Source organism: Rhipicephalus microplus, chromosome 7 (genome assembly GCF_043290135.1).
Source record: "Rhipicephalus microplus isolate Deutch F79 chromosome 7, USDA_Rmic, whole genome shotgun sequence".
Taxonomy (NCBI): domain Eukaryota; kingdom Metazoa; phylum Arthropoda; class Arachnida; order Ixodida; family Ixodidae; genus Rhipicephalus; species Rhipicephalus microplus.
In genome coordinates this window covers 38,587,755-38,612,090 of record NC_134706.1, presented here as the reverse complement: position 1 = coordinate 38,612,090, position 24,336 = coordinate 38,587,755, and the positions used below count along the sequence as shown (strand labels likewise).

General features: G+C 48.3%; 1 protein-coding gene across 1 annotated transcript; it reads right to left on the bottom strand.

Annotated features, from left to right (window-relative positions):
- Positions 1-7,866: 7,866 nt before the first annotated feature.
- Positions 7,867-18,578, bottom strand: LOC119179716 (uncharacterized). The gene is made up of 2 exons (XM_037430835.2): positions 16,097-18,578; positions 7,867-10,776 (listed from the first exon to the last, which is right to left on the bottom strand). Exons 1-2 carry the CDS (start codon positions 17,363-17,365, stop codon positions 9,652-9,654), a joined length of 2,394 nt encoding a protein of 797 aa, XP_037286732.2. The 5' UTR covers positions 17,366-18,578; the 3' UTR covers positions 7,867-9,651.
- Between the last annotated feature and the right edge of the window lie 5,758 nt (positions 18,579-24,336).

The window sequence follows — 24,336 nt, the reverse complement described above, 5'->3', positions numbered from 1 at the left end:
TACAAGGTGATATGGGATGGACATCATTTGAGGGCAGGGAAACTAACAGCAAGATAAAATTTAAGAAGCGATTGAAAGAAATGGGGGAGGAGCGTTGGGCTAGGAAGGTATTCAGCTACTTGTACATGAAGAATGTCGATAAAGCATGGAGGAAGCGAACCAGAAAATTGACGGGTAAATACTTAGACAACAGCAGGAGGCCAAACCAAAAAGAACTGTGAGTTAAGAAGAAGGTGAAGGAAACGGAGACTGACATGTGGAGATTTGGCATGAATAAGAAGTCCGCACTAGAGATCTATTGAACTTTTAAGCAGGAATTTGCCAAGGAAAGGGTCTATGATAATACTCTGAGTAGTTCTCCACTGTTTGAGGCCAGGACCGTAGTATTGCGAACCAAGACATATCGGGCCAAATACGAAGGGGTAGACACGGTATGCAGTGCGTATGGAGAGGAAAAAGAAACTGCGGAACACTTGATAATGTTCTGTAAAGGGCTTCACCCTATAGTTCAGGATGATGGCGCAGAGTTTTTCAAAGCACTGGGGTTTAGGGACAGTGAGGGCAAAATAGACTTTATGCGGGTAGAATTAACTAGAAGGAGGTTATCTGATTGGTGGCTAAAGTCAAGACACGAGTGAAAATTAAACCATTCACTACAAAGTACCAGTGCTATACTTCACTATTTAAAGGGAAAAAAGATAAATCTAGTTGGTGATTCACAAAGTATTACGGCTAGGTGGCGTTAGCCGCCCCCCGATCTAAAAGGTGCAGCCACATCAATCTATCCATCCATCCATCCACCTGGCGTGACATCATCCATCAACACATAACGCTGCCCGTCAGCAATCTGGCATATGACAGTAGTTTTTGGTGGCGCAGTGCTTCACTAATCCGTCTAATTTGAAAAATATAAACGTTACACGTGCAGCCGAGAAGTTAAGTTGTGGTACGCAGATTGATTGGACGCGTGGGTCCACTAGTATATGGTGACTGCTGCGCTACCACCCCTTGCGGATGATGTCACGTAAATAACTTTTATACTGACTAATAGCTTTTGCCTAATCAGTATAAGGTTTAAAAGGTTAAGCAATTTTTTTTTGCTTGCGCTCACAGGGTCTTCGTCTACACATCTGGACACCCATCAAAAACAGCTGAAAGAACTCTAATGTTTTTTTTTTCTTTGAAAGTGCCATGAGTAGGCGCTCAAGATTCTCTTCCTGCTGCGAGTAGGCAAGGGCATTTTTCAGTATACAATGAAACAATAGTATTTTACATTTAGAACAGATTTCAAGCTGTTTCATCGATTGAGGATATCTACGCTTTAGATAACATAACGTTCTTTTTCACAGTCGGGAGCCTGCTTAATGTTTTCTAGCAAGGTGGCCACCCCCGATAACCACCTTTTCTTCATTTTTTCCCCTCTTCAAACACGTGAACCCCGTGTGTCGGATCTTCAATGAAACAACCAGCGCCAATCTGACACAGATGACGCTACTTCGTTTGGACATCAATGTGACATGTACACGTTTGCTTTGTTCCAGCTGCTGTTGTCTTTGAGGCGTGCTAGACGGTGAGCCTTATACAGGGTGCCCCAGGTATCTTTAGCCGGAATTTAAAAATATGCCGACACACGCAATTACGACGTCACCAAATGCATGGGGCTGACCATTGCCTGGAGTTAGTCGGACTATTTTTTGTATTCTAAAATATTCTTTATTATATATCTTTAATTAAGTTTTTTTGAAGGAATGGAGATGGATAAAAATTTTCAATGAGAAAGTTGTACATCGGTTCGCAAAACGTCAGATTAGAGAGTTTCGCACTTTATATCTGTTAATTATCAGTGTTTTTTTTCTGCTAAAAACAAATTCCCGCAAAAATAAAAAATACTGCGTGACAAAACCACTCGCGCGCCACTGCGCATGATGATTCTAGTGCTCCCCAAAGGCGCGTTCACACCGAGCGCGAAGCACGGAAACGGGCAAGCGGATTTTCAAAGTGGTGAGGCAGCGAGCGAGCGGCTGCTGAGACCAATCGCGTTGCATTGTCCCCGCTTCGCCTCAGGCACGATACTGAGCGCGCGCGACTCGGGCGCTGATTGGCTGCGGCCAGAACGGCCAACTTTTCCGCGCGCCCAAAATCGGTTCGAGAGCGATGCCGAGAAGCGGCTGCGGATTTCCCGCTTTTCCGGATAGTCCGCTTCCAAATCCGCGCTCAATGTGAACGCGCCTTGACGTTCCGCGCACGAACGACCGTAGCATTTGCCCGGTTGTGCTGTCTTGACAGGGCCCCAACGATGGTGGCATAGCGATGAACACATTTTGCTATCGGCCACAAAGCGATAACCGCTGTAACTGCTTATTGCTGTCATGAACCGGTGCAGGGGAAGCGTATCGTTCGTACGCGGAACGTTAGGGAGCACCAGAATCACGGCGCGCGCTATAGGTGTGCCAGAGGGTTTGTCACGTGGTATTTTTTTTTGTATTTCGTAGGCATTTGTAGTTAGAATAAAAAATGTAAATGGTTAACAAATATAAAGCTCGAAACTGCCTAATCGGGCGTACTTCAAACCCATCTACAACTTTCTCATTAAATTTTTTATCCATCTTATTCCTTCGAAGGTTAGTCAATTAAACATATCTAACTAAACAATATATTAGAACACAGAAATAATCTCACTAACTCCAGTCAATTGTCAGCAACATGCATTTGGTCGCATCGTGATTGCGTGTGTCGGCATATTTTTAAACTCTGGCTAAAGGTAGCTGGGTTATTCTGTATATTTATAGATATAAAAGCAGTTTTCTGCAAAAGAGTTCACCATTTCTATAATTAAGCTCTGTTTCCGGCGAAAAATGGAGTGTGCATGAAAGAGACATATCACGTACCATAGCAAGTTTTCTTTGGTTGCACCGCAAACTTGGGTCCCACACTCCCAGTGGGAGGACTTGCTCGATGTCGGACGGTAATTCCACGTTAACCGCCGTGTTCACGTTACTAGGCATTACACCCTGGCGCTCTTTCCCTTGCAAGTTTCTCAGCTGAATCAACTGGTGCATCCATAGGCGAATTCATTTGTCTGGTACACCAGACGCAGGTATACTGAGCGAGCTGTCTCATGACGGTTTATGTGCTCGCCAACTAGTGAAGATATTAAGTGGCGAGTCGAACTTGATAGTACGTTGTTGTGGTGCACTATACAGTGCAGGAAACGACAATGGCAAGCGCTAAACTTTCTACAAACTTTATTGAGAAATAGCTCGTATGTATTTTTACCGTCCGACCAGACGTTCACCGCACTTGCATAGGTAGGCCGTCTCTTTATCGGTGGGCCTTAGAGATGGCACGCTTACGCAATACTCACACCCATATAAAAAATGCATTTTGATTCCCTGATTTTACGATTGATGGGGTTTTGTTCTTTTTGACATAATAGATACACTGACAGTACGATGACATATAATGAAAGAGGGCGTTGCGACGAACACCCCCCCCCCCCCCTTTGAAGGGGAACTCTGCGCAGATAACAGCAGCTTCCGCCAATCCGAAAAAGAACGTTGCCGAGATACTCCTTTGCTTTGGGTCATTGCTACTGAATGGCTTTACAAAAAATGACCCACCCCCCTCCCATTCCCCCAGCATAGAGTAGCAATCCGAGCATGTGCCTGGTTAACCTCCCTGCCCTTCTCTCTTGTTAATCTTGTCCATGTCCCTATTCAGTAAAGAACTCTACAGTGCACGTGCGTCAGGGGTATAACATTGTTGGCATGCATCAAACAGGCGATCATTCAAATGTATTCTAGTCTGTCTGAAGGTGCATTATGGGATGCGGGTTGTAACTTGGTAGGAAGCGGTCAGCTTGCTATAAAAAAAAAAGCAAGTTAGCCAGCTTTATCACGAGCAGAAAGGTATATAGGTGATGGGTGCATTTATCGCCGCGGACAACCAAGGTCGCCGTAGCACTCTAAAAAAGTTACTTTGCCGAAAAAATGCTGTCAGGAAGGTGCCTGGCGAAGGGGGATTGATGGCTTTAAGGTGAGGGGCAATTGCCCAATCACCCCCGACTTTCTTCTTGCATCCGCCACTGTCATCAGCATAACGATATTCTCTTGTTTTAGGTAACCAGAAAATTTCAAAATCTCTGGTTTTAGGTAATCAAAAAACTCTAATAGTAGCTAAGTAACTGTTCATGGACTAGTCGGTTCATATTTTTAAAAATAAGTCACTTTAAATATGGCTATTTCGCACAAAGAAAGCACCCAAAAAGCTTGAACTTTCGACTGTTTTGTCGAAAGTTTCCGCTTCCCTCGACCAAGTTTTGCGCTCCTTTGATCCATTTCCTCACTATTTACTCGCGCGAAAAATAGCCCCGATTTCTGTGGCTTATTCATAGCACACCTTTAGTGCAGAGTTCGTCATCTCGACAACCTCCGACTAGCTCGCAGCTCTGCCGCTGCTTTCGCGATTGGCTGCGCTAAGTATACTAACAACGTAGCGGAATATCGACGACACCCCGAAATAGCTCAGCATCCTCACTCATATAGACCAACCATGCAGGCCAGGCGTGGCCTTCATCGAAGACACCGTTCTGACAGCTCCAAAGCAACTTTTTTCGAACGCAGAAAAGAGAACGCTTTGCGTCTTTTTTTTTTCTCCCCCTAGCGTGACGTCACCACCGTTCCACCGGCGAAACTACGGCTTCGCTGACTCAGCGCCGCGACTTCTCGAAATGAGTCCTTCCTCCGTGAGCGCGAGGGCTTCGCATGAACACGCACAGCGAGCGTTCTCCGAGCCTTCGTTTTATTTTCGGTGGCGGCCGCCGGCACACATTTTCTGACTGATGGCCTGTAGGACCCCGCACTCGTCGGCGCCGGAGAAGTAGGTGAAAAAGCAAGAACGGCCGGTGTGTATTTCTGAACCGCGGCGCGCAGCCCGCGTCTAAGGTTTTAAAGAAACGAGTTCGCGTGTGCGCAACGTCGCACGCATGCTTGCCTCGGTGCAGAACCTTTCTCCCTGTTTACTCGCATCGCCTCCCCCTATCGCCCGACAAAAAACTTGCAATTCCTTTCCGGACCGTTACTTTTCTATATGTATATTTCCTTTTTTTCGTGACAGCTCTCGCAGATTCTTCGCACGTTTGGTGGCACGAGAATGTGTGTGGCGCTCCTCATCGTCTGGGCCTTCTCGCAGTGTGATTTTTGACGCGACGCACTGACAGCTACGACGTGAGAATTCGGGGACACGGTCATGCACTCCGGCCACCGCCATGACGACATGTATATATATTTGCGCTCCAATGTGCAACGGCGACACAGATGGTTTCACCCACTCTGATGATCTCCCGATAATACCGCGGCAGCGATGGCATGCAGTCAGCAATACACGATGCATTCCTGTCGGGCCGCTCTTGGCCAGGGATGTTATCTCCGTTAAAGGGAAGCTAAAGAGATTTTAGAATTCAAACTTCGTGTTTAGGAAGGACCGATATTATTGTGGACGATGTCATAATTGTTTTCGCGGTTGTAGTAGCAGCATCTTTAGAACAGGCGAAATAAAAGCCTGTCTTGCTACGCCCCTCGCGAGCGCGCTGAAAGTTTGGGCGTGGAAACAAACGTCATCTTCGTTTGTTCTGGCCTGGAGCTAGTGTCCTTTCTTATCTTCAACCACGGCCTCCGTGACCAACCTATGACGTGCCGTTGCCGGAACTAATCGAAGAGGCCACACTTCGGCAGGGCTGCTGTAGCAGATGACGCGGCACACTGAGAATGACGTCATTGTGTTCGCTCGGCGTCTCAAGAAGCTCGGCGCCCACAGCCACTGTTTTTTTTTTTTCACCAAAAAGAGCTATTGGCGTACCCTTTTGATTGATTGATATGTGGGGTTTAACGTCCCAAAACCACCATATGATTATGAGGGACGTTGTAATGGAGGGCTCCGGAATTTTCGACCAGCTGGGGTTCTTTAACGTGCACCCAAATCTGAGCACATGGGCCTACAACGTTTCCGCCTCCATCGGAAAATGCAGCCGCCGCAGCCGGGATTTGATCCCGCGACATGCTGGTCAGCAGCTGAGTGCCTGTCACTACACCACCACGGCGGAATTGGCGTTCACGTTTGAGAACTCTCACATCGTTTTTCTGATTCAGCAGGGATCAAAACGGCCCTTACACGCTCCTAAGTCATTTTTTTTTCTTTTTTTAAAAAAGTGCTTCAGCTTCCCTTTAACCGTGTACTCGTAATATCTGGGGCTTTACGGGCCAAAACCGCGATACGATTTTGAGGCACGGCGTAGTGAAGGACTCCGGAAATTTCGATCGAGTGGTGTTCCTTGACGTGCCCCGCCGCGGTGGTCTAGTGGCTAAGGTACTCGGCTGCTGACCCACAAGTCGCGGGATCGAATCCCCGCTGTGGCGACTGCATTTCCTATGGAGGCGGAAACGTTGTAGGCCCGTGTGACAAGGCGCACGGTATAGAACCCCAGGTGGTAGAAATTTCCGGAGGCCTCCACTACGGCATCTCTCGTAATCATATGGTGGTTTTGGGACGTTAAACTCCTCATATCTATCTATCATCTAAAGCATTAAATGCCCTCACTGTAACAAATATTGGTTATTTGGGGGGGGATGCAGAGAGAAATTACTGTAATAAACATAACGCTCATTGTTACTGGGAGGGGGTGGTGGTGAGGGAGCTTTTTCTAAGGGTTGAGCCCCAGTGGCTCTTGAGTATTTCTGCAGCGGAACAATCCTTCCTCGTAGCCAGGCAAAAAAAAAAGTTGACCCCACCCCACCCCGTCCATGGGTTTACGCCAGCGCCGATTTTCGCCCACAACCCAACGAGGCCGCCGGCGACACTAACATTTTCGCGAAACGAGCTCTTCGGCGTTGTCGCGTTAAAAAATTACCCCAGTTCCACGTAGAGCAAAGCCTTACAGCAACAGCGGAGCTTCGGTTCTTTCGGCCATGTTTTGTGTGGGCGACCCCCGCTCCACTTCTGTGCCATCGTTATGACCATGTCATAATCACCACAAGGTCTTTGGCTTGAGAACGCCACCACGCTCACTAACACCACGCTTTTCAGTTCACAGGGTCGTGCTTCCCTACTTTGAGCGCGCATACAGCTTCGTCTGTGACCTGGTTATCCTATGAACATGACGCATTGAACGTACGTCTGGGACGCCTACGCTCATGTCTTCAAGTAAAGGGTCCTGTGCTGACCTGTTGAGGTGTCCTTGTAAGGAAAGACAGTTACGGGTCGGCACTTTTCTTTTCTTTTCTTCTGTTATAACCACTTATATATATAAGTTTCATGGCCAACTCTGCAGTACTCTCCCGCGGGAAAGTTATGCAGTTGTTCTGCTCTTGAAGTACTCCCCTCTACTTCTGCGATTGTTTACCTTGGAAGAACAGACTGTTGGTTGAGTTGATAATTCGTGATATGATGGGAAACTGCGCGAAAAAAAATGCAGACAGGGGAAGAAAATGGACAACATGCGTGCTTATGTTGTCCGTTTCTTCTATAACTCTACGTTTTTCGCGCAGTTTAACTCAAATGGGTGTTACTAGAAAAACGGAGTGACCCTCGATACTCATCTGGACCATCCAGCTCCGCCCTATTAACTAAACAGATTGCTCTCTGCTCTACAGACATAACAACAACATGATCGTTCACACATGAAGGCGGTCGCACTGAAACTGCTCGCACTTTATAGGCTTTGAAAACTTGTTCGCGCCTAAAACGAATCACGCAATTTCCACGACCGTTTTACGCGTTCGCTCTTCGCGCATTGTCACACAGGATGCAAGTCAGTCACTGCTGTTACTAATCATTCGCGATTCGGAATGATTCATTCACACATGATCGAGCTTCTTATGCAAGTTCATCATTTTATGTCCTCTGGCATACAAAACATTGCATAGAGGGCGTTTACATATATTGCCCAGCGTAGCACGTACACAAAGTTTTCTATCGCTTATAACACACCGCCCGCGAACCTCTCAGTGCTTCGGAAAAAGGTGTACAGACATGTGCGGTGGTGTGGCGAGCCTCTGCTGCACAAGTACACTTATCAAATTAACTTGCACTGCATTCAATCGATGCTGTGATTCACAGAATCCGTTTCCACCAACTCATTTACGACGTCGGAGGGGAACATGTCGTATAGCTTTGCAAGCACATCCATCGATGCGAGATATGCAGGCGATAATCCCGCCCTCTTTCCTCGCAAATGGCCCCTAACCACCTCCGGTAATTTTTTTAACGTTTCATTTAAATGCGTGCATTGAGCTCAGGATGGTACCATAAACGCGTATAACCGTCCGCCATTAGTACACCGTTTCGAAAAAAACTATAGCTACGCTACCGTTGTACACTCGTGCACAACTGAAACACAACCAAGTTTCGGCCACTGGGTATTGAGGGACCATTGATCGTTATGTTGAAGACATGGTAATTGCTTTACAAGCAAAGCGCAGGCAGGTTCGCAACAAGGCGCGCGCAGCACGACGCGACAATGCTCAGAACTGTGGCCTAGGTGTGACGGTGATATGCCGGGACTCCACACCCTTTTCCCCATCCCAACTAGAGAGGCTTGGGAGGAGTACCTGCTCGGCTGCTCGACCTTGGATGCTATACGCTCCTTGGTGAGGCGCGCTCGAGCAGCGGCCAACTCCATTGGCATCCCAGAATAGGGTCTTGCCACTCAATCATGCAATATGCCGCAGCTCTCTGGTTCATTTTCTGTAATAAAAATGCTTCTACAACCACTACCACGTCACCGCACCACACACGATTATGAATGTCGCTTATCACCAGTCAAATGCGTGGTCTGTGGGTTGCGAAAACTTCAACGGTAATCTCGACGCCTCCTTCCTCGTTGTCCAGTGTCCATGCAGAAACATCATGTCGTTCACTCAGTCGTGTGGCGAGCCTAAACGTTGAAGTGCTTCAAACAAACATCGTCCACCTTTTTGATCAAGGCCGCTGCACTTAAGCAAATAATTCATAGACACAATCTTACAAGTAGGAAACAACAGCGTCGCGGCAAATCTGGTCTTGTAGAGCCATGCATGCTGGTGCGTACGCTGACCCCATGAGGATGCGATGTAAAACATTTATCTATCACACTTGTCTCACACATGAAATAGACTGCGTCTGACTATTTTTTTTTTTCTGGCGTCTTTCACGCATAAGACGGCGCAGAAGATGACATGTTGACTGCGCACCCAATGAGGCTGGTACCTCTGTATATATACGTATATGCGTGTAGTTCGAACTTCATCTGTCTATTAGGAAGCTAAGATAGCTTGTGCGCAAACCATTGTGAAATGCTCAAATAAGTTAAGTTTGCAGCAAATGGTTCAGTTCTCAAGCTTTCCAAAGCACTTCGGCACTTGTCACGGCTTATTCGCAGCCATTTCTTTTGTTTGTTTTCGGAAAACCTGGGCGCCGACATTTTCTCGGCACGACAATGAGATGCCGGTGCCGATGATGGCCGGGTCGCGAATGTGTGGGCGCTCCTTGTGGATTTTCCTGCAAAATTTGTATATTTTACAAACTGGTCATTTAACACTTTCACGCAAGCGCACAACACGTAAGGCCTGTATAATGAGCGTCCACCGCAGCGAAACTGGACATTCATGCCTCCCAAAGTCAAGCCTTGCCATTGGTCTCCAGTTCGTCCTCTATGACCAGCGGCCTCTTGTTGCTGAAGCGGCGCTCCAGGTTAGGCTTGCACGAAGAGCGCCTACTGGGCGAACTCTGTTGCTGAGCTGCCACCGCTGTCTGCGACGGCAGGTGCTTGCGGTACGGCCCCGTCACGGGGTCGGCCGGCAACGTAGTGGCGGCAAGCGGCGGCACCTGCTGGGGATCGGACAGGTGTCCCACCGAGGAACTAGCGACGAGCACCCCCGCCGACCGCGTGCCGCGCAGTCGCGCTGCCAGGCGTCCGAGCGGCGCGAACGCTACGAGCGCCACCATACCCTGTGCGGCGAGGCAGCCAAAGAACGCGTACCACAGCTGGTGCATTCCCAGCGCCACGGCAAGTGGCGGCGAAGCCCAGGTGACAACCGCGAGCAACACGATCGCGGCGAGCCGAAAGAAACGGACGCGGTCGGCACGGAACTCGGCTTTGGCCGGCTTCGTCTGCGGGGGCGGGCCACCGCAGAGCCTCGGCGCGACTAGGCTTAGCAAGGTGGCTGCCGTCAGCAGCATGGCCGCGATGGGCACGCCCAGAAACACCGCGGAGCCCAGGGAATCGTTGAGTATGCACAATGGCTCGCCGTACAGCGGTCTCACGGGCCAATCCGGTTGCAGCCTGTCAATGGCCAACGCCGCAGCGACGATCATCACTGGACCAAACCAGCAGAGTAGGCCTATCTGGCGGATGGAGCGCCCGTCAGGACGCATGCTGCGCAGGGCGTGAAGGGCTCGGTATGCGTCGCAGGCGAGCGCCGCTGTCCAGGCGACGCATGCTAGGTTCCAGTAGTGCCATACCACTGCCAGGGCGGCGCAGCCACGGCTGAAGGGTTCGATGTGGGGCTCCAGCAGGAGAGTGAACTGCGACAAGATGGCGCTCGCGGCGAGGCAGGCGGCCATCTTGTGGCGGCGCACGTGCAGTTCCAGCAGCCTGGTGACCAGGAGGACGGCGAGGCAGAGGATGGACGCGCCCAGTGCCAGCCTCGCGACAAACAGCAGGGATGGCGTCCATGTGAAGCTGATGCGGTGGCAGGCGCAGGTCAGTGCGTACCAACCGATCGTCTTGTTTTGGTCGTTCACCTGCAAGTCACAGTTGGGATGGACACGCTTTGTATATTGTCTGCCTTTTTTAATGCAACAATTAACATTCGCTTTACAAAGCAACTTGTCAATGACGTGCAATCTGATTGATTGATTGATTGATTGATTGATTGATATGTGGGGCTTAACGTCCCAAAACCACTATATGATTATGAGAGACGCCGTAGTGGAGGGCTCTGGAAATTTCGACCACCTGGGGTTCTTTAACGTGCACCCAAATCTGAGCACACGGGCCTACACCAAATGACGTGCAAGCTAGGCGCGCAGATGTGTGCATGGCGTCGCGCTGATTGTCTCTCAAGCTTTCAGGTGCCGCATGTTGACCAAGAGATGATAAAACATTCTATATTCACTCGGTTTGCGCTCTGAAAGATATCACGCCAGCTGGGCGTGATATGTTGTCTTAAGCAATTGTTCTGATTGCAATTATAATCAATTTCCTATCTTGCGTTACTGCCTGGGATGTAGCAGATGTTAAGCCGTCATATAGCGCAAACTGAATGAACAACAAAACATAATTAAAAAAGCAGAGGCATAGCCACAAATTTTTCCAGGGGTGGGAGGAGTTTCGTCTGACCCCTTGCCCCATCCCGTTAAGTTTGGTTTGCCCGTTCGAACCCTGTACCTTGACGCGAGTGACGAGCACGCAGCTCTCATTCTGCAACGTTCGGAACATAAATGCGAAGCAAAAAAAAAACATGTGCAATAGATTAATTGTGCCTTATCGTAAAATCATTGCACCCTAGGCGTAACCTGCAACTTCTTGTGACGATAACAAACGACGTAGACCGGTAGGCGTTCGGATAATCTCCCTTATGAAAACACTCCAATTTATGTGGGTGCGCAAAAAGATTGATTGATATGTGGGGTTTAACGTCCCAAAACCACTGTATGATTATGAGAGACGCCGTAGTGGAGGGCTCCGGAAATTTAGACCACCTGGGGTTCTTTAACGTGCACCCAAATCTGAGCACACGGGCCTACAACATTTCCGCCTGGTGCGCAAAAAGAGATAACATGGAAAAGGCAGGGGCTGGTTACCCAGACCGCAACGCATGCCCTGCTATCTATCTATCTATCTATCTATCTATCTATCTATCTATCTATCTATCTATCTATCTATCTATCTATCTATCTATCTATCTATCTATCTATCTATCTATCTATCTATCTATCTATCTATCTATCTATCTATCTATCTATCTACTTGTTCATTCGATTGGATAAACTTTTATTTGGTCCTCCAAGACACAGATCACTGTGTTGCGGGCCGCTCCCACGTGAGGACCTAGATGCCAAGCTCCTCAGCCGCCTCGCGGGTTTGGTAAACAGCCCTACTTGTTCATAGTGTTTGTACTAACTGCGAAGCACTCTGCAGCCATTCGCTATAGGGAGGGTAGAGATGGTGCGAGAGTACCAGACGAAGGAAACTTTAATTCAGACTCCAGCAAGAAATTGGTACGCCTGGTGTTCATCCTTTTTGCTTGACACAGTTATCAGTTTCTCGGTAACTATACACAGCCAAACCTTGATACAACGTACGAATTTCAATGTAACGAAATTCCCGATGTAAGTGAGTACCTCACTTCTCACACTTTTGTATCTATCCTTCTCACTCTGAATCTCAATATAACGAAACGTGGTTATGGATGTTTTATAGAGCGAAGTTCGCATATATTTGAGACGCATTCTGAGAAAAGCAGGCTTGAACTTCAGTGAACACACACACAAATAGAAACTCTGTGCATTTTCACAGCCGTATCTAACTGACCATACAACTATAGCCATCCTAGCACGAAACAGCAAAACAACGGAAGGAAGAACAACAAGAGAAGAAAGACGGGGTCGAAGAATGCGAGCATCAGCTTCAAACTGTTTACTATAAAATGTGCGTACACAATGTTCAGTGAGAGCTCGTTCATTCGGATTTAACGGGACCGGAAGAAAACGTTCGAATGAACCAAATGCCGATTTTTTCTCGAAAGCGTCAAAAACACGTATCAACAAATGCCTGTTATAATTTCAGTTCCTTGACGAATAAGTCAACCTTGTACTTACTTCCGTAAACGCAATTTAAAAGCCACAATTTCTCTTAATCTGCGGCTTTTTCTTCAGTGTGGCCCCGGTGCCAGATAACCTGTGTTAAATTTAGCCCGAAACGTGCTTGGCACACACAATTCCCTGACGACATACTCTCTTAGAAGAAAAAGTTAGTAAAAAGGTAGCAACCGCAAGCAAACAGGTAGTAACTGCGGCGCTTACTACCTTTCTCGACCCATTACTACCATTTTGCAACCTGTTTACTAGCTACGTTAGTAAACAGTTAGGAACTGGAATGAAAGAGGTAGTAACTGTATTTGTTACTACCTTTTTGCTACCCGGCTGCTGATTATTTAATATAAAACAGTGTGTGATTCCGATTCTGATAATTTATGAGAGGAATCGTCTCAAAGTATCATTAAATAGAAAAATGACGCAGGAGATATTCATTGCTAGATCAAGAAAAAAATGTTTTAAATTACGCAACCGGGATATGTAAACGTCATTCTGATATTGTCGAAACGAAGAAGTACAAGTTAACAATCCACAAGCAAGTGCTACACGCGTTGTAATAGACAATCACACCAAACTCAGTAAATTACAGAAAATTAACATTACTGCGGCGGATCAAAATAACAAGACGGTCACAATTAATCCGGAGGACGGTCACAATTAATCCACGGCGGCGTTTCTCCGAATAATATCGTTGTTTTGGTACATTAAACTCCAAAACCAATTATTACCTTCTAACCGCTGATATACTAGCTGTGTGAAGCATTCAAATGAAATGAAACTATGTTGTAAGTACGGTACCTTGCCACTGTAAATTATGCCTTTTGATGGCTCTTTTATAATAAATAAATATGACATATATTTTTTAAAGTAAGGTTAATTAAAAGTCTTGTGCTACGTCCCCAAACACACGTAGTCAGGTAGTATGACATAGTGCTCCTGATTCACATTTGCTATAATTCATCCAGAAATACAAGTGCTTCCTTGTGCCAGACATACACCTGCAAAGTAAGGGCTATATGTACCCTACGTGTACTTCATGATGTAGCATAAAAAAATAGTGAACACAATAAAGAAAAAAAATAAAAATATAGTGAACTTCTTAGGTCAATGTGTTCTTCGCATTCATTGCACGCCACGCAAGATTACCCGAAGCTGTGTAGTGATGAGACTTCGGTTGACCAACATTAGCAATGAAGAAAAACTATGCCAAGATAAATGAACGGGGTAGTATCAGTTGACACTTTTAAAGTTTTTCTTGAAACCTTTAAAGGTTACTGCCCATGGGTGGTAACAGCAAGGGTAATTATAGTTACTAAATGCTCGTAGTAACAGCAAAAGGTGGTAAATGCTACCACCCTCGCCGTTACTAACTGCGCTTACTACCAGGGTTGAAACATATGTAACAAACCGTTACTACCCCAAAGTTAGCAGCTACTACTACCTTTTTTTTCTACGAGAGTACTGCTAATATTAACACGCGTGCGTGAGGATGATGTTTTCTCAGGCAAAATGGCGGGCAATTAACTGATAGTACGTCCATCGCGATGCAGCAAACGTACTATATATAGCATGCCGACCGCGGCTGAAAGCTCTTCTTGCATGTACGTTCGAGTTTTGTAACGTTACACGGGCGCATAAAGTCGAAGCGAAGCTGCCGAGTGTGCGATCCACATGTGGACAAAACAGTCGTGAATGGGTATTTTTAGAATATATCGATAGTGGGCGTTGCGGGCATATCGTTTGCGTACAGGCGCCTCTAGAATAGCGTTTGCCCTCGCAAACGCTATTGCACGCTCGCTCACCGCGTTGCGGGCCGCACGCTATTTCGGATATCCTGCGGGCGGATCGCAAGCGCGAATGGCGGCTCGCGTTACGAAGCATGCGCAGTGGCAGCGACCGCGCATGCATCAAATGCTTGCGGTACGCTATTCCGAAGCTCCCTAGTAACTGGTGAAGATAGCGTCACGGATAGATAGCTTTCGGTGGTCTGCGGACGCCGTTTTTGCGTTTCTTGCTTCGCACATTTTCGGGGCTTAGCGCTCGGCTCGATCCATGCATCATGTGAATAAACCGGGTTGTGGCCAACTGTGACCGAATGAATGAAAGCTTGGCGCCGTTAAACAATCCATATGCTGGCCGGAACCTGAGAGCACGAGCGAATTATCCAATTTTTTCAATTAACAAAGTTCGAATTAACGAGTTTTTTACTGCAATGCAATTCACCAATTTACACAACGTACCAGAAAGCCTACCGGCAAGGGTCACATCATATCACACTTTCTATAAAACGATCTCCTCGAATAGGGAAGTTGGGGTGTCGCTGGCACACGAGTTCCGCATTTTCAACAAATGCCTCCAATCGTGCAGTAGCGAGCGACCTTTCGATGGTGCTTTCTTCCAGGAATCACTATCTCCACGGCATCCACCTGTGGCTTATACTCTATCTTTGCCTTTCATCTCGTTGGAAATGTTCTTCCCCTATAGCTTTTAGAGTGACATGTATAGGACGACAAAGCTCCTCTCGTAAAATTACAGTAATTAATTTCTTGGGTATTACGTGGCAAACCTCTAGGTTACCAAAATGAAGCTGAATTCTGGATTAATTTCCACCAGTTAAGTTTTCTCAATTTGTCTCAAGCCTAATCCAAGTACGCTGGTGCATTTCACCTCCACGAATATGAAGTCGCCATGACCGGAATATTAATGCTGCTGGTGTTAATGAAGCATGCAATCCTTCATCACTAAAGATATCAGTATTTTGGGCAAAAAATATGTACGCGAGAAAATTCAGTCTGCCCGTTTCGAGTAATACGGTGGTACAATTGGTAAAGTTGCGAAGAAGCCCTTCTGTTTGAAGTGTTACGGTCATTCCGTGTAGTATACAGTGGTCATTCAGTTTTCAAGCCAACTGATAGAAAATGTATTTACTTTCATGGTCATGTGTCGAATTCTGTTTAGAGCGAGACGTATGCATGTGACCATGTGAAAATAACTTCTGTGTATTTCGTATCTGGGACATTATGCACAATTCGTCTCTGTGTGGTCGTATCATCATCCGGAACCCGGAGCGCAGAAGGCCAGGCGATCGAACAGGATCATCTACGGCAAATAATTAATTATCTCTTTCTGCCTCTATTCACTGAAGTAGAAGAAATGTCTCTCAAACAAATGCACATTCGGTAATATGGATCCCATTTTATACGCAAGCATAACGCTTCATTCAGCCACCAAATGTAGTTCTCACCTCAGCCACCAGCAGGAACTGGTTGGGGGCGAACACCTGCCCCCGACTAACGTTGAGGAGCAGGGACCCGTTTCGTAGCAGCACGACGTACTTGGACCCCAGATGGATGACAGGACACTCGGGCGGCGGCTTGTCGAATGGGTCTGGCTGGGCGACGTCTTCGGGCACGCACATGCCTTCGGGTCCGGCCACCAGACCCGGCGCGCAACCCACAGGCAGGCAGGCCCCCGTTAGGTCGTCCCTCATGCGCCGGTCGTCGACGCACTCGAGCGGGGCGTCCTCGGGGTTCCTCCAGACGCGGAACTCGATCTGCCACTGGTACGAGACCACGTTGCCCTCCGGCTCGAGGTCGTCGGCGTACGCTCCGCACGAGAGCCGCTGCTTCTGCGTCACGTCGCACAGCGCGCAGTGGTAGTTGCGGTAGTTTCTACGCGACACCCTGTCGTGCACGTACGCCGTGTAGGCGCCGCAGCGGGACACCAGCTCGGCGCTGCCGTTGCGGCACCGCGGGGCCACTTCGGCACCCGACGCGCAAGAGCGAAGCAGATGCGCCTGCGAGAAGGACTTCCAGCCGGACCTCTGCACTCGGAGCATACAGCGGTGCTTTTCGTTCCTGTCCGTCACCAGAAAGCGGTTGTCGCCCACGTAGCTCAGGTTGCCTACGGCCACGAGCTGGCGGAGGGACCGCTCGTCGAAGATGACGACGGGGCCCGGACCGCGACCTCCGAGCGGCGCGCTGTCGCAGTCCAGGCTGGCGGGCCACGTGGCGAGCCGGACGGCATCTCCGTGGCATGCGGCGCAGAAGACATTCCAGTACATGCGCTCCGAGTCACTCGAGAAGACGGGCACATCCTCCAGGTAGTGTCTAATGGCAGGAACGACAGGGTCACTCTCGTCACCGCCGTAGTCGTCCTCGAAGCCGTCCCTGTCTTCCCAGCCCTCGCATAGTCGACGCACGGCGTCGTCTGGTGGCCAGCGGGTGGGACACGTCCTGAGCGAGAAGAAGCCGCTCGGGTGGCACCGCCATGCGTGCGTCGGCTCCCGGCTGGGGCTCCGCGGGGCGTCCACACAACAGTCGCCGAACGTGGCACAAGCGTAGTCGCACTTGCACGCCAGCCGCGTGCTGTCGGGCCGCCCATTAGAACACAGGTCGTCGTCCGAGTCTGGGCAGAGGCCGGCGTTGAGACGGTCGCTTCGTATGCTGCGCCAGTTGGAAGCCAAAGCCTGAGCCAGGCCGGCGGTCAGGATGAGCTGTGCCGCTAGCCACATTTCCGGAAACGTCTTCGATGTGTCGAGAAAAACTTTCACAGGTGGTTGAAGGAAACGACGATGAAGCTTGGGCGAGGCAGATGACGTCAACTTCGGGCACGGGACCGTCAACCCCTCCGCCTTCACCCAGAACGTCTTCCACACATCAATCACAACTGGTGCCAAGCAAACATCTCGGTGCTGCCAGCGGACGGCATAGGCGTTGGCCGGAGACACTGGCGTTGTGATGTCGCCCACGTGGTCGGACCGTCAGATGCATGCGTCGATCGACACCGCACAAAGAAAGGACACTGAAACTCAGTGCGGGACCATATGCGGCCTGTTTACATACGCACACACAAATTCACATTCGAAGTATCGAAAATGATATGCCTGCGAAATGTGGGCGCAGTCCCTCAGAGCCACCGATCCGGCGCTTGCGAACACGTGGTTTCTTCCTCGACCACGCCCGTCGTCGACACGAGTCGCGTTGCGATATCTACAGTGCTACCTTTTCACCAGCCGCTCACTCTTCGCATTTCCGCGCCGACAATCTTGAAAAGCCCGCACGAAAAAAGTTCCAATGGCATCGTCGTGGCACGCTATAGCGGTGGCACACAGTCCCGTCTAATCCCGGTCGATCGGCAACTAGGTTTCACTGTTCCAGAACCCGGCAGAGATGACAGCCCAGGAGTTGACCGGAAAGGAAGGGATCGCTCGGCAGGCTTGTAGGCGATGGTTAACGTTGATGGGCACCGGCGCGGCGCGCGCTCCCTGTCTAGGGCAGACAGGCCCGGGCTGCGCCGCCTTGTCGGCCGCCGGGATCGTGCGGAGAGGCCCACTATTTTGGGGGGTCTCACCCCACGGCCTGCGCGAGCCACAGACTCTCTGCTGGCGGCAACGCCCGTTGTTCTGCGAGACGCCGCGCTCTTCTTTCTCGACAGCGAAATCGAGGCCAAAGCTTCTCGGTCTAGTACGCTCTTCTTCGCCCCAGCTCCTCCTTTGTGCAGAATGTTTTTCAGGGGAACCCAGCTCACGTGCCTCGCGGTTCGGTTGGTTCAGCTCGGTGTCGGCCGGTTGCCCGCGGATCAGTGGTTGCTCGCTGCTTCGCCAGAGTTCAGAAAAAAAAGTATATCGGCCGGGGTTTGTCGGCTGCTGGAATCGGAGAGAAGGTGAGGAGGAGGAGGGGGTGTCAAACATCTTTCGACGCTGGAAACGCCGCCCTCGCGAAGGGCTTGTTCCAAGTTGCACTCTGCTTCGAAATGCCACGCTCCAGTTTTCCTCTTTCTTCATTGCTTTCTTCGTCCCGCATCCTCTGAGAGCTTCTCACTCAATTTTTTTTTCTTGTCTAAAAGGATAGGCGCAAGTTTGCGAGGTTTCCCACTACATTCAGTGCCTTTCTTTCTTTACTTCTTTCTTTCTTTTTTTCTTTCTTTCTTTCTTTCTTTCTTTCTTTCCTTCTTTCTTTCTTTCTTTTTGCACTTCTGTCTTCCTTTCTTTCTTCCTTGATTTATTTGCTTTCTTTCTTTTCTTTCTCCCTTTCTTTCTTTCTTTCTTTCTTTGTTTGACAAACATCTCCTGGTAGACGGAGACAGTTGGAACAACATTCGAGGCGCGCGCCGCCTCCGGCCACGCCACGGGTTTTACACAATGCACTCGGGCTCGAGCCGTCTCGAAATAGCGAAGCGGCGATTCTCCCGTTTAAACGAACAAAATTAGGATGCCGCGAGTGCAAGAACTGCGACAGATTATATCTCCCCTTTTCTTGCGCACAGCCGCGTACGTGGATATCTCCGCCTATCCAGAACGTGGCCAAGTGAGAACGGTTTCGTTTGTTGGAGTGTATACGACGAATAGTCGGGAGCTGAAAGAAGAAAGGGTCATACTGTCGTCGTCAGTTAGTATTTTAAGCGTAGAGCATTTTAGGGGTTCGGGCTGTCGTATGCTATTGTTGCTTGGCGTAACGCAGTTAAAACCATGCATCAAAATGGGGGAAAAAAACGAAGCAAGCGAGAAATACAAAGAGGGAGAAAGAAAAGAAAACAAAAGAGAAGATAAATAGGGAAAAAATGAAATACCTGCAAAAACCTTTTAATTAAAACAAGGAAGACATCAAAAAGACTTCAGGCGGCTTCGCCTTACTGTCAAGCCTGTAGATAGTGCGGAGGTGGACAGCATTCTTCGTTTATCTTCTATAACATTAGCTTAGATTAGCTTGAGCTAAATTAATTTTGACTGAGACTAGATACACATTCCTAAAAGCGTTTCGCTCAACATATGCACTTCGTGACTGTGGCCCTTCCGCGGGTGATGATCGTGTGTGAATTGGTATATATACGCAGCTTTGAAGCTGCCGCGCTTAACATAAAACCAGAAATTCCCTCTTCAGTGAGGGAACATTAAGACGTGCCCGTAAACAAAGTATATGTGTATACGCGGATCACGAGCTAAAAAAGTCACCCGTCTTTGTTGGTCGCCTCAATCTCCTGCAAGCTTTCCTTGCCGCACGCTTGCTTCTAAGAAGAAATAAAATAAAAACGTATTTATTTTTGCGCGCGCCCTGCTGGAATGTATGCCGGCCTCCTCCTGTTGCGAAAGAGGATGCTTTTCATAAACACTCAATACGGCACCCAAAAGAAGAGCCACGGTATATATGGGACACGGAGGCGGCTCGTTTAAGATGTTTAATGGTACGGCGACTCAATTTGTGTACACTGGCTTTGCGAAAAATTGGGGGAATCCAAGTTTCGCCTTTGAAAGTTGAACGCAATAGCAGCATCCTATTCCCTAGCGCACACTTCAACCACTTCGCGCATTTAATCGTATAATGTTACTCGGTAATTTTAAACTGTGGATTACTGCTATGTAACCGATAAAAGTTGAAAGTGGCTTGTGTCAGAGAAGCTTTCGCATATGGCTGCATTTTTTTGTCACGGGTTGCATGCTTTAAACCATGAGCAATCATACCCGTGAAATGTTTTCGAACTTGCTATGCGTCCACTACACGGGCCCTAGCCAGTGGATAGCACGCCGAGCCTGTGTCCCCTCCCTCCTCCTCGAAAAATTTTCGCCAGGGAATATATAGAGAGCGAAAAATGACCATTTCAAGGGGCTGCCCGCCCTAAAATCAAAAAGCTGCCCCCCCCCCTCTGAAAATAATTTCTGGCTTCGCCTCTGTCTACTACGTGGTCTTAAGGGAATACGCGCAGTAACGTACGTGTGTGCCTTTTGTAATGGGTGGCCGGCTTTAAAGAACGAAGTGGTTATGATCATAATAACATGTTCTGCCACCCCATGGCAATGTACGCATGCACCACGCAATATTACGGGGGGATGGGGGTGGTTCCTAAATGAAAAGAAGATAAAAGTGAGCCCCGTAACCGTCTCTCAGGGGGAGGACACCTCAACAGTAGCTCACGAGGTATGGGAATAAGGAGGGATTAAAAAGGAGAGGAATTAAATTTATAGAGAAAGAGAGAGGAACAGGAGGAGAGAGAGGCGCAGGGACAGCCACATATGGAAGTAAGGAGAAGATAGGAAAGATGGACACGGTCGCAGAAGTCCGAGAGCGATAGCTCTTGTCGGCGTCAGGAGATGGCGGAGGGTGAGCCGGTCGGCCAGAGCTGCGCTGTCGACGGAGATCGTGGGGGTACAACCGGCACGAAATCCAGCGAGCGAGTCCTCAATATTACCGCGATATTATATGTTGTAATGTGAAGCCTGTATACTGGCCGCCCATATTTGTAAAGCATGAACGTTATTCGCACTGCTTTTCCAATCAGCTGAGGAAGTTAATTTAACTATATATACATCCAAGCAGACGCGTGGGTGTGCGGTAGAACACCTGCTTATCACGTGAACAGCTTAGGTGTGATGCTTATTCGGGCCAAGAAGTTTTTAATATTGGATTCGAAGCAGCTCTTTGACTAGCATGTGCAACGCTGTTCCTCCGTGTGACTGCACCGCAACGCGCTCCTCTCGCCAGAGGTGTTGGAGCGGTGCCAAGTACGTCACGATGCAGTTGGGTGTTGACATCACGCTCCCCTCGCAGTGTGCACTGACCCCACTTTCTCCCTCGCCTGCCGCGCACTCGCCGCAGCGCCCGCAGCTGCCCGCCTCGTCCCTTCGCTCGCAACACCTGCCACTACTACCGCTCGCGCGCGCTGACACAACTTTCCCCCTCTCCTGCCGCGCACTCGCCACAGCGCCCGCAGCTGCCGCCTCGTCCATTCTCTCGCAACACCTGCTGCTACCGCCGTTCCTTCCACCACCGCGACCACCGCTGGCTACACCGCCGATTCGTTGATTTAAGCACAATAAACGTTACACGTGACTATCGTACGCGTTGAAACATGTCTGTACGTGTAACCTCTCTCTTCCTTCACACTCTCCACCACTCACAACGCTCGAGCACATATAGAGAGGTAACACACTTTCGGCTCGTTTATCCTCGATAAAGAGGGACATCGCTTCAAACGAATCTTCCAGCAATCACTGCAGCACCCGCGTTAGCGCCGTTCAAACCGTGACGCCACCAGTGCGCAACGCTGCCGCTCCGCATTCCATTATATTTCACCTTGGAAGGATGGTGTGAAATTATTTTATTCTCATCTTTCTTGATTTTTCGGTCACACATACTCTAGTAAAGTGGCAGTCGGTTGGCGAAAAATCAGATAAAAAACTTCGGGTAGGGTGAGACTGAAAATGAGCTGCAAACCTTGACTGTACAGCACTGGTAATAGAAGCTATGACTATAAAATTTGCAAAAAAAAACTTTAGAGCTAGACGCACGTAGCGTTGGAGCTCAAAATCAGTTCTAAGCTGTATTTAGTGTTTATTATTTTGTTTTCAAGATTTTAGACATATGTGCTTTTTGTTGAGATCTAATAAACGCAGAGCATTGCAATTTCGCACAAAAGCAGCAACTATTGCTTCGCAGAAGTAGAAATAAAATTCAGACCATACAACATAAAAAAGATTCGCTATGTTCTCTTTGCATTTCCCGATGTCTGAATATTGCCACTCATAACCGTTTTCTTTGTCAAATACTAAGAGAATACAGATGCACATAGGTTTCCGGTTGCATTTTCAGACATGTAAATGCCACACCTAAAGTCACAGGAGGATTTTCGTTTGCTTATGTTCAATAGGGCCCGAGAAAAAGGTACACAGACTTCCAAATGTTTTTTTTCTTTGAGAAAAATCTTGAAAGCACCTAGAGGACAACCCGCGCTTCATAACAACCTTCGAAGGAAAAAAAGACCCAACATTAATTTTGAAATCGCGAGTGTCCGAGCGTGGAGAAGTTTTCGAACGATAAATAAAATATCTGTAAATCTTCAACTCTACTGTTAAAACGAATATCGGGTATGAAGAACATGATCCTCATGCTAACTACATTCGATGGCACGACGTTTAAGAACGCTAAGAACTAGAACCATTAGTGAAATGAATGACTAGGCTTTTTTTATTTTTTTATTTCGCATGCAGGCACATGCCGTGCGCCACGTCTTCCCTCTACAGGCGCGGTTGGCAAAATGGGTTGTAGATGCTGTGCAGGCGGTGTTTACCCGACTCTCTTTTGGGCTGACCTTATACACGGAGGAACCGTGCGAAACGCCTAGTCATCCGACACGGACCCTGTCGAAGGCAAATATAGGTGCGCCCGGAGAACCAGCTCACCGCCGCGCCCCCTGAGCCGAGCCAAAGACAACGCCAAAGACAACGAGGCTGAAAGGCGAGCGAACAAGGACTTTTAAATCGAGCCTGCGCCCGGAAAACAGCGCGCTTCCCTCATTCCGTCGCTTTCGTGTTGATCTTGACTCCGATCCAAGCGGGGTGGTCTGCGGAAGCGAAATGGGTGCTATAATAATTCCGGTCGAAGGTTCCGACAACTTCCCTCGCGTTTGTACCTTTACTGTATACCCCACAGAAGGCACGCCTTCGTGTTCGTCTCTTCACGTCTGTGTAGCGTCTCTATTTCATAGACTCATGATAATAGCGACGCATTTAAACATATGACAACTTCTGTATCCGCAGTCGTGCCAACAAATGTTTCGAAAGTGCCTTATGTGACGGTCAACGTTACACTCCTTTACCCTACACATTACTTTTACTGCCATACATTCTACCTCCACGCCTAAAGATAGCGCAGAGTGAGAACAAACAAGTATAGACTACACTTCAGTGTACCACATGCAGGCGTGTAGTGGCGCTGAGCCAAGAAGCCTCTCAGGGCCAAGAAGACCCAACACAGGTGCCATGTCAGGCGAGAAATCGTGTTAACACGTGTAATATAGCGTTGTAGAAGAGTAAAGTAACAACCGCGTTTTAAACAATGCGAAGTGCTCGACGAGTGAATCGTTGTATGCTTTAAACCCATTATAAGAAGCTCGCCGTAGTTCTTCACCGTCATCAATCGCAGCACAAAGTGCACATTATTCCTTAAGTACGTATGCATTGGGTGCCTCGATCGTTTATCCCGAGAATGACGAACAATGGTATTGTTGGCACTTGCCTATTTCGTGAAAGCTATACGGTGGTTAACGGCGTAGTGGGCATCTTACATGTGTGCTTGTATCAGTTGCTCTTACAGATAGTCTACAACGCGATCTAAAAAAGACGCTCTTTCAGCTTTCGTTGTGACAGTGCTACGTGTTCTGCGCAGGCCTGGAAATATTTTTTGTGGAATGGGGGTGGGGGGTGGGGGAGAGGAGTGCTGTATGATACTGGTTAGAACTCAGTTTTAAAAAAAGTAATTGATTACCGGTAATCATTTGAAGTGAATTGTAATTGAATCATCACAACGTTAGAGATCCGAAAAAGTCATCGAATATACTACAAAACCACAAGAAAATGTAATTTATTACAAATAATCGATTACGCGTACGACGCGTTACGTAAAAACTCTGATTTGTAGTGAAGATGCGGATTTGGTTTTTCACATATTTCTTACGTTTCCGGAAGCCCTATCTTATTTACTCACGCAACGG

What these genes read in the sequence shown, in the direction of transcription:
- LOC119179716 (XM_037430835.2), bottom strand. Translation starts at nt 17,365, where the DNA reads ATGTGGCTAGCGGCACAGCTCATCCTGACCGCCGGCCTGGCTCAGGCT. An exon ending in AGTTCCTGCTGGTGGCTGAG is followed by an intron (nt 10,777 to 16,096) that starts GTGAGAACTACA and finishes TGTGACTTGCAG; the next exon opens with GTGAACGACCAAAACAAGAC.